The following is a 10,663-nucleotide window of genomic DNA, read 5'->3' on the forward strand; positions in this document are numbered from 1 at the left end:
TAGAAAAGAGGTGTGATTTATTTATACGAGATACTGTATAGCGCTTAGGCACAGGATGTTTTGATTACTGCTAACACCTATCGCTTTTTTTGAAGTCGGACAAAATATTTATTATGTATTTTTAATATACATTTGAAACTTATACTCCTGCCTTTGATATCTTCCCTGGATATGCCAAGAAACAGATAGCAGTGCAGGAGTAGTTCAGCACTTAAATCAGGGTTCAGAAGACCTTGCATTTTCATGCTGGATTTCTTTTAGTATCAATCTTTAAATGCTTGAATAATTTGATCTCTTTAAAAAGAGAGAGAGAGGGAGAGAGAGACACCACTACCATCATCCGCACAGGTAATTGGAGTCTCCTTAAGAGGAGCTGCAGAGCTGAATAAACTGGAGCTGAGCTGAGCTGAGCTTTGAGCCGCCCTTCAAGTGGGAAATGAGAACCGCCGTCAAACACGACAGGCACAGACCCCAGCTGACGGGGACTCTGCCTGCCTCTCTTTGAGCTAACGATCTCCGCTTCTCGGAGGTCACCTCTCGGATCAAACCCGAAAGAATTATCCCTCTTCCTAGGCATAATTACCCCTCTTCCTAGGGATAATTAGAACACGCTGAAACCCGAGACACAAGGACTTGGGCGGGCGCTGCTCGAGTGGGGCAGGAGTTTGCAATCTTCCTCCCCAGTGTCCCGCCAGCGCTGCCCAGGGAGGGGACAGCGGGCTTGGTTGGAGTCCCCGCCGTGCCCCGTCCCCGAGGGCGGCGGCGAGGCGGGGCCGGGCGGGGCGCGGCGGGAGCCGGGAACCGGGAACAGGGAGCGGGGAGCGGGGAGCCGGGAGCCAGGAGAGGGAGCCGGGAACCGGGAGCCGAGAGCGGGGAGCGGGGAACCGGGAGCGGGGAACGGAGAACTGGGAGCCGGGAGCTGGGAGCTGTCCCTTCAGCACCACCGCCACAGCGCCGCCGCCTCCCGCCCGCCGCTCCTCCGCCCGCTCCGCCAACACCGGGACCAGCTCCGGGTGAGCCGGGGCAGGGACAGAGCCCCGAGCAAAGCCCCAGCCCCGGGACAGTCCTGAGAGCCCGCTCCCCATCCCCGCCCACAGCAAGCGTGCGGGATTGGTGTTCATGCAATGAACAATTTCGTTGCGGTGGGACGAAAGTTTGTCTGGGGAAGTGGCGGCTGAAAGCAGCGTCCTGACAGAATAGTGTCACGTCAGCCAAAATATCTCCTAAGTATCTGTTTTTCGTCATGAATAAGGGGAGAATAGCGCAAGAAAATGAGCACTGTGAGAGGCTGAGTCGCCAAGTGTGCTCTCCCCTGCTGCGTTACTTGAAAGGATGTGTTTAAGCTTGTAAGGAAAATGTGTTCCTACGTTAGGCCTTTAGAGCAGTGTTGTTTCTCTTCAGGGTAAATGACGGTAGTAACAAACTTCCCGGGACATTCAAATTTCGCAAATTCTGTAGAGACGTGCGCTTAACACGAGTTCCAAACCTCTCCTCTAACTCTGATGTTCGATATTTACACTGACAGATGGTTATCAAATGAAGTGACACTCAAAAGCGAGTTCCACACCGGTCTGCAGCGCTACTGAAACCACATTTCCCAAAAAACTCCTTTTTTTTTTTTTCCTCACACGAGATCAAACTACCGACTTAACAGCCCGGCGCCAGGGAACACGTTTCTCAAACTATCAGGGATCATCCCGATTAAACGCGGGATGTTACACCGAGTCAGGAAAACTCTGAATTCAGAGGAAATATCCGAGAGCTACCGAGGAGCAGATCGTTTGTAAAGTGCAAATGGACTGTGAAATGCGAAGTGCTCTAAGAGAGTTTGAAATTACTTCTGACAAATGGCAAATTACCACTTTTTTCGGCAGTAAATCCAAACTACGCCAAACAGTAGGGAAGGGAAAGGCGGGGAGAGATGGAGAGGGATGTGTGTATACAAAAACTGATAGACGCAAGTATTTGTAACCTCTTACCTCTTCTTATCACACCTCCTTGCCCGTTGAGTACAAGTCCACACTGGGCCTCCACTGAGCTCTTAAGTAATGAGGGGAAAACAAGGAAAGAAAGGAAAAAAAGAAATCAGACACAGAAACCCACAGAGAGATCACACAGATTTCGCTTTGTTACATGACTCGCCCAGGAACAATAGTTAAGGTGAACTGGAAAAACACAGTTACTCTCAGAGAACCCAAGTGAAATCCCCCCTCCATCCTGCCATCTGCCCCTACCCCACCAAACGCAGAATAATTTTCCTTTCATTGCCATTTAAATACGAATTTATCCCGAACTGGCAACTTAGACGGGCAGTTACATAGCAGGAAAGACAGACAAACAAGTACTTTTGAGGAAAGTGCATTCCCGCTCGACAGTTTCACACACAAAGATAAAAATGTACTTTTCTGGTTTTGTATGTTCAGCGGTATATTTATATTCGGGCACAGCTAAACTCAGATGTGTTTTGGGACACGTATCCACCGACTTAGAAAGTGCTCACAGAAGTAGACAAAGAGCACAAACAACAGATGACCCATTGGGCTTTGCAGGCTCCACCGAGTCGCGAGGGTGCTGTAACAATGCGTGTGTCCGCACATAGGTGGGGATGAATATGCATCTGTGTGCGCGCACACACAGGCATCCATGTGTGAGCGAGGGGTGAAGAACCATCAAAAAACCTGCCTAGGGCTTCTGGTGCACGTCCGAAGAGATCTCACTTCTTTACTCTCCTGTTACAAGGCTGATTATTTGGGGATCTTCGCCCTCCTTAATAAATATTTTTATTGGAGTGATAAAAGACTTGAAAGGGTTGGGTTTTCTTTGGGTTTTTCCTTATGTTGGGGTTAAAAAAACACAACAAACCAAACCTAAATCTTTGCCCAGTGGAAATGTGTTAAAGACGCATTTTCCTCTACAAACAAACGAGGTATTGGACATGAAAGAGGCCTTTAAGGGTGTTAACCTATTCAACAGCCCGTGAAGAGTTAAGTAAATGCGGAGAGAGTCGGTGCATAATAAAAACCCCACTTTACAAAACAATCTTTACAGTCCTGGCTCTCTCCCCCACTTTCACCATATTGGCCCTGGCCCTGTAAGACCTTCCTTTTCAAGGTCCTTTTTTATTTTAAGTGTTCTGCCTTAAAGTGATTATGAAATCAATATGAAAAAAACTTGGCGACTGAGCATAAATTAAAGCGGTGATGGGAAAAGGTGTGACAGTTTTCTTTGTTGCCCATGGAAAATCTTTTTAGGGCACTGAAAGATGCCACTCCAGCTCCAAGACTGTTTGCTTCTGTTAGGCTGACTTAAACCGCCCTCGAAACTATTGGACATTCACTTAAAATTCTGTGCAGGGAAAAGTATATTTACATTTGTTGCATTTGAAATGAGGCATATGCTGATGAACGTTTTAAAAAGAAAGACTAAGGAGAAAGGGGTAGACTGGTTAGACCACAATTTTTGGTTTAAAAGTGTTTCTGTGCAGTCCCGCTTCTGCTCGCCACCAAAACGCTTCCCTCTACACCCGCAGTGATATTCGCCAGAGTCCAAATTTGCTCTGAATCATCCAAGTCCTAACGACAAATACTAATATTTTCAACTTCTCACACTCAGGCTTTTTGGTACCTCTGCACCCTCCCTCTTGTGTTCGGAAAAAGAGGGAGGAGGAAAAAATAAAGACGAGATTAAGTACAAAGACCTAAGCATTTTATTTGATAATAAGTTGTGATCGAAAAATTAATATTTTCCAAAGGAAAGCTGTTGATTTTCTTCTTCGTTAAATAAATAAAAAGAGACTGTGCCTCTAGCAGCTTAACCAACCTTTTTTTTTTTTTTTTTTTTTTTAAGAAGGGAAACATGTTGTTTGGTCGGATGACATTGCATAAATGACCAGTTGAATGGCACTAAGTCGAAAATTGGATAAACTATGGTGCTTTTTTGCCCTGGACTTAGGCATTGTCTGCTGTCTTGCAAACGTTCCTAATCCCCTCTTTTGAAAAATACAAGGCTTTGTGCCTGCCAAAGAAAAAAAATTTGTACAGATACAAAAAAATCAGCAGCAGACGTGGTTATAAAAAGGAGTAAATAGGTTTTAGTTGGGGTTGAGCAGTGAATGGCAGATTTATTTTTTTAGGGGGGTAACATAAGGAGATCCTTGTGAAAAATGTAAACAAAAAAAAATGGCCAGAGAAGACAAAATTATATAGTGAATTTTTGCGGAGAAAACTAGGTTTAAATAACTAGGTTTTCTACATCTGACGTATAAAAGATAATATTATTTGTTTGTGGGTTTATTTTCCTCCTAGAAAAAAAAAATATTTGTTTTCCCTGATATATGTTGTTTGGATTATTTTTTCGTGCTTTGATTTGAAGGAAAGAAAGTAAACCTTCTGCATTTTGCAAATTTTGAATTGATTTTTTTCCCCACAAGCCCTTGACCGCTACATGTTTTTGGGAAGTCCACCACGGACAGCTTTGTGTGCCAGGGAGCGAGGTGTGGGGGAAAAGTGAGTACAGTAAATACGATCCCGTTTGTCTCGCCCTGCTGACGGGGAAACCCTCAGTTCCTCAGCTCGTCGGGGGAAGGAAGGTTTGCTTTTGATTTGGGGCACATTTCGGAATGGAGGTTAGACACAGGATGACGTTCTTTGCAATTTTGGAAACCACTTTCATTTAAGCAACTGGCTTAATTTGGCGGAGGTGAATTTTTAGCGCGTGGGAAAGGATTTCTGAACGGATAAATCTGAGTTTTTGATACACAGAAATAAAATTTTTTAGATGGGTCCAGGTGCCGGTTAGGGTGGAGTGGATGAATGATTAGATAGACAGACAGATGAATTTAGCTTTATCTGTTTTATCTCTCACCCTATTAACACCTAGATCGGATATAGCGAGGCATTTTTATCATTCTGACTTCTTTTTTCTGACGAACATTTGCTCCCGTTTATCCCTTTCCACCCTCATATCTCGGAAGGTTTGCCTTTGCAGGTCTGTCGGAAAGCAGATTTATTTCCTGCCCTGCCTTTTTTCTCTTTTCCTACTCCCTGCCTTCCTTAAATCATTTGCCTGCTCTGTCGCTGCAAAGTGCTCCTTGCGCCGAAAGAGAGGAAAAGTTTAGGAAAAGCAAGGAGATGGGTTTGTTCTGGTTTGGTTTGGGTTCCGTGTGACTGGGTAAGGAAGTGTGGCACGCACACTCACCCCGAGATCTCCGGGGGACCCCCACGGTCTCAGCCAGCACAGACACACAACCCACGCTGCAAAGGCAGGCGCGAGGTTGTTTTTACTAAATTTGTTTGTTTGGCCGAAGAAGACCACTTGTTTGGTTGATTTTTTTTTCTTTTTTCTTTCCCCTTCCACATATTTTTTTCTTGCTGCTGCTAATGTGGAAGGGACGGGCGCTGGATCGGGTTTGGGATGAATCTTCCCTCCTTTGTATGAGCTATTCCGAGCAGAGGAAAATGGGGGTGGGGGTGGGGGTGGTGGTGGGGGGGTCCAGGACAGGGGGAGGGGAGGGGAAGGCACCTCGAAAGGAGATCGCATGCTATTTACCTGCAAATCGTCTGCTCCCGAGGCTGCAAGCCCGAGGCTTGGTCCTGGCAGGAGTCTTTGATCTGGATGCATCCCATATTGGGATCCATGGCTCATAAGAGACAGGTCGTGGCGGCGGTAAGCATCTAAGCACCCCAGCTCTCTCCTCTGCTCGTCCAAGCAGGAGGACTTGAGTGCCCGCGCATTGTGCAGGTTGATAAAATCAGTGGGTTCTCCATGGTGGATCTGCTGGTAATATTGCTGGGAGTGGTGGAGAGAGTTCAAGGAGTAAGCGTCGGGGTTGACTGCCGGGTGGCTGTGTTGGAACTCGTAGTGGAAGGACTGGTGGTGCAGCGGGGTGTACTGGTGGTTAGTGGAGAAGTACGGGGAGGCGAACTCGGTGCCCGTGGTAGAGTAAGTGAGAGGAGATGAGGAGGAATAGGCGACGGTCGAGTTGGCCACAGACTCCAGGCATCCAAGCTGCATCAAACGATAACTGTTTGATCCGTCATGACGTATCTGAAAGGAAGAAGTGAAAAGAAGACCCCAAAACTGGAGGTTTGTCATTGAAAACCCCGGGTACCGTTCTTCCAAGCACGCTGTCCTGCATAGCTTCTCCCCCTGCAGAAGCGTCTAAGCCTGCGAGCGGCAACCCCAGCAACAAAAGATCCTTTCCTACCTTGGGCTGGTGCCATAAAGGTCTGTTCAAAAAATCATAAACAGCCCAGCCTGCCCTTAATACTGTCAAGCAAAAGGAATCCACGCACAGAAATAAAAACAAACTATCTATCTATCTATCTATCTATCTATCTATCTATCTATCCATCCATCCATCCATCTATCCATCTATTCATTCATCTATCCATCCATCTATCCATCCACCTCCTGATCACAGCTGTAATATCTGGGGCTGACACAAAAAAAAAGTCATCAAACAGAGGAAACTACCGAGAATACACACAAGTCCCGTCCCTATGTTGCAGCGTTACACATTGAGAAAGCTTTGCCGCCTGCTTGCCTTCCTTTCTTCCTTCCTTCCTTCCCTTCTTTTTTTTTTTTTTGAACCCCTATTTTTCTTTCTTTTTAAAATAACGAATCAGATCCAAAATTCCCCCCCTCTTTTCCCTGCGTTTCGAAAGAAAGGAGAGTCCTGCTTTTTAGCGAGAACTCCCCATTCCTGGCGAGCTGGTGGTGATTTCTCTCCACTTCATTATATTATTAGGGGTATTATTCTGATTTTCGTTCTGGCAACGGTTTTAACGTGGTAATGAGTTGCCCTTGCTGGCGACAGATGTCATAACGAATTTTCTCTCTATACTTCTTTAAGTTATCTCTGAAGCCGGATTATAATTAAACGTAACGGTCCAATATGGATTTTAAAAAAATGGAAACAACCACACAGGCACATACACACACACACAGATGCACACACACATCCACACACACGCGCGCACTCTCACACACACACACACACTCTCACACACACAAAATACCTCTGCATCGTGGACGAGACCTGGAAAGGTAGTTGACATTTTTTGGTTCTCCGAAAAAAAAAAAAAAAAAAAAAAAGAAGAGGAAAAAACCCCCAACTCTGGATAAAACTCCCCTCTCCAAATTTAAGAAAAAAAAAAAAAAAAAAAAGGAAAAAATTGAAAAATCCAAAGTTCATGTATTTCCCCAATTTTTTTTAGAAAAAATCTCTACAGACAGAGAGAATTTGCAATGTATCTGCATAGATCAGATCTCTCGCTTTTCCATGCACCTCCTTAAAAACCTGTAGGAACAAAATTTTCCCTCTGCACAAAAGCTGCTCCCTGGATCAGATTTTGTACTTGCTGGGTATTTCTTTGGCTGATGTCGTAGGTCCCTTGGTAATATAGAAGTTTTGAAAATTAAGCATCAGCACTGAGAACTGGGAGGACAATAGATAGAGGAGCTTCATCCCAGGAGACAAGGAATAAATATTGTATCTTCGCCTAATAAGGAACTGTAGGTTCTTTCAACATTTTTATACAATTTTTCCTCCACTCTTTACAATGCTTTTTCTTACCCAGGCTAATATGGGAACTAATCTGATCGAAGGGGGTATTTTGTGTACATTTTATTGGGAAGACATAAAGCTAATATATACAAATATATATTATTAAACCATCCTTTTCAATAGGTAAGTGCTCCTTCCTGTTGATTATACTGCTTCTAAATACTGACCAGAATCTAAGATTGCACATTTGTATGTGTGTCTGTTTAAGTGTATTTTTTTTTCTAAATGAAAACTATGTGGTTTGTTTTGGTTTGGGTTTGTATTTTTTTTTTTACCCTTTCATTTACATCGAATTTAAGTCCACCCCACACTCCAACCTGCTTTTAAAGCTGCCTAATATGTTATCTTACAGGCTTCTTTAAATAGCATTTTCAAACATAAAACTAGGGTGAGACCACAAAGTATCACTGCAGTGACATATGATATTATGGAATTATACATAAAATACATATAGATCTACGGAATTACATCTGTAACAGGGGAAAGAAAAACAGGGACAGGGGACGCAAGAGCTAAAGACCACTGATAGCTGGCTCGACATTTCCAAGTGCCGATATATTTTGGAGATGGGAACGCACGGAGGCTGCGTAGCCCTGGGTGGCAAAGCTGAAGGGGGGTACGTGATTTATTTATTTAGTGACACGGGTCCGAGGAGCCGCCACGCTCGGGGAATGAGTCCTGCGTGCCTGCTCGGCGCCCCCTGCTCCTGTGGCCCCAGGTAGCGGCTCCGCAGCCCCGCAGTGATGCGGGCTCCGCCCGGGGAACGCCGGGGGCGCCGCCCGCTGCCGGGCGAGCCGGGGGTGCCGGGGGGGGCTCACACACCCTCCTCCAAGATGCCAGCCCAAATGGCATTTCCCGACGGGGAGGCTCTGGTGATGGCTAGCTTCCACCCGAGATAAGCCCGGAGATAGGAGAGGGTGTAACTTGCTTTTAATTGCCATTTAATTTGGGTCGCGTTTAAGCGTTTAAGCTGCGAAGGTGTCTTAATAATAAGCCGGAGGCAAAGAGGCATGTGGCTCCCTGCCTTGCTCTTTCCTCTTTATTTATTTATTTTATTTTTTTTTTAAGGTCCAGGTTTTGGGAGGGTTTATTGGTATCTGTTCATGCAGGCTAACAGGAGCTGTCACTCAGCCCTCTTTTCTTCCTACAAATGGACAAAGGCACACGACTGGAATGGAAATGCATTGTCTGAGATGGGAAAGTGCGGGTATCCCGGCGGGCGGGGGGGGGCAGAGGGAACACATCACACCTCTCCAGAGCAATGCTGGGGAGAGGGGCTCCAGCCGAGCCGCCCGCCCCGCCCTGCCCAGGGGGAAAGGAGGGAAGGAGGGAAGGAGGGAAGGAGGGAAGGAGGGAAGGAGGGAAGGAGGGAAGGAGGGAAGGAAGGAAGGAAGGAAGGAAGGAAGGAAGGAAGGAAGGAAGGAAGGAAGGAAGGAAGGAAGGAAGGAAGGAAGGAAGGAAGGAAGGAAGGAAGGAAGGAAGGAAGGAAGGAAGGAAGGAAGGAAGGAAGGAAGGAAGGAAGGAAGGAATTGCTTTTTTCTTCTCATTTGCATCTCCTACAGTTCTAATATTGCTAATGGAACACAAATATTTTTCCCCAATATATAACTGAAAAAAATCCAGAATTTTCCCCAAGTTCAGATTTTGTCTGATCTTTTCAATATTTTGATACTTGAGAGAATTGAAAAAAGCCACAGGACAAACCCCACCCTATTGATGTTAACCAACTTTGCTCTTTCCAACACCTCTTTGGAGCGTGGAGAGCGCACTGGAATCAGCCACACCAGCCTTGAGCAGGGAAGCTTAGACATAACAAAAAAGTTAACACACCTTGAACGCACCTTCCCGATGGAGGGAAAGGCAGGGAAGACATTCCTTCCCTTCGAGAAGGAAGACAAACATCCTCCCAAACACTCATGGCAGAGCGCTCCGCACCTCTGTTGACTTTGGTTATTTGCATTGTGCCACTTCAGTCCCGTCTATGTGGTTTGGTTTTGTTCTGAGAATGGATGAGAAGAGGTTTTTCTCCACCTGGCCAAGCAAGCCCGGCTCAGAGCATGAGCGGGGCACAGGCGGCACAGAGGGGACGGGGACAGGACGGTGTGACGGCGGCAGAGGATGCGCGGAGCGCACCGAGCCCGGTCCTGTCCCCATCCCCGAGCCGTGACCGGGGGCGCTCCCCATCACCTTCGCTCCCCAGCGAGTCACCCACGAGACACTCGCTCCTTTACGCACCCATTTATTTTATTTTCAGGAAACCTCGGCTGTGAGAGAGCAATGTGGGGACATGTTCCCCTCCTTTCTGCGCCGTGCGTGCCGTGGTGCAGGCATCGCCCCTCAGGACGCGCCCGGCGCAAGGGCCGGCGCCTTCCCAGCGCTCTGCCCGAGCTGCCAGGAGATGCCCCCGCTGCAGGAGATGGGTTTTGCCGGAGATCTTCCCCCGTCCCGACCCCTGCCCCCTCCGTGCTCCCTTCCCACGCACACGCAGCCCAGCCGAGCCCACGCCACGCTCCCCGCCAGCCCGGAGCCCAACTTCGTTTCAAACAACAACAAAGCCTCCAAAATGGTTTTGTTTGGAGGAAAGTTTATAAGAAACCCGGCTTGCCAGATGCACGTTACTGGTCAGTTCCATCTGTTAGCTTCGTTTACAGACCGTAGAAAAAAATCATATAGACCGTTTGCGCTTTTAACTCCCCCCAATCCAATTAATAACGCGAGTCAAACTGCAAAGCACTTATTAATTGCTCCCAAAGAAAAATCTTTCAGCAAAGTTAATTGGGAGCTTTCTGGTTTTCCAACCAGCGCTATGAACAGAGCAGACAGACTTTGCCTTGAGTTTCATTGTGGCTGAGCACGTTGTTTATCCCCTGCCTAAAGTTTGGTTCTGCTTCTGAGCTACAGATTTTTTTTTCTATTTTATTTTTAAAATTTTTTAAGGAGTCTGGAAAAATTTGACTGGGCTGGGAAGGATAGGGATTTTGAAGGAAAAAAAGCCAAACACACAGGAAAGTTAAAAGTTTCTCTCTGGGATTATCTCACTTCCCCTGATTCATTGAAGTGTGCAAAGTGTCTGGTGCTGCTGCGGGGACACAGTCT

General features: G+C 46.5%; 1 protein-coding gene across 1 annotated transcript in view; it reads right to left on the bottom strand.

Moving 5' to 3' along the window:
- The window catches only part of TFAP2D (transcription factor AP-2 delta), a 48,302-nt gene extending 41,244 nt beyond the window's left edge, over positions 1-7,058 (bottom strand). Inside the window, exons 1-3 of the mRNA XM_074538649.1 lie at positions 7,020-7,058; positions 5,548-6,045; positions 1,980-2,040 (exon numbers count right to left, since the gene is read on the bottom strand). Of these exons, the coding sequence (XP_074394750.1) occupies positions 1,980-2,040; positions 5,548-6,045; positions 7,020-7,058 (598 nt within the window). The remainder of the gene's footprint in view (positions 1-1,979; positions 2,041-5,547; positions 6,046-7,019) is intronic.
- Between the last annotated feature and the right edge of the window lie 3,605 nt (positions 7,059-10,663).

The sequence above is a fragment of the Zonotrichia albicollis genome, chromosome 3 (genome assembly GCF_047830755.1).
Source record: "Zonotrichia albicollis isolate bZonAlb1 chromosome 3, bZonAlb1.hap1, whole genome shotgun sequence".
In the NCBI taxonomy this organism is placed as follows: domain Eukaryota; kingdom Metazoa; phylum Chordata; class Aves; order Passeriformes; family Passerellidae; genus Zonotrichia; species Zonotrichia albicollis.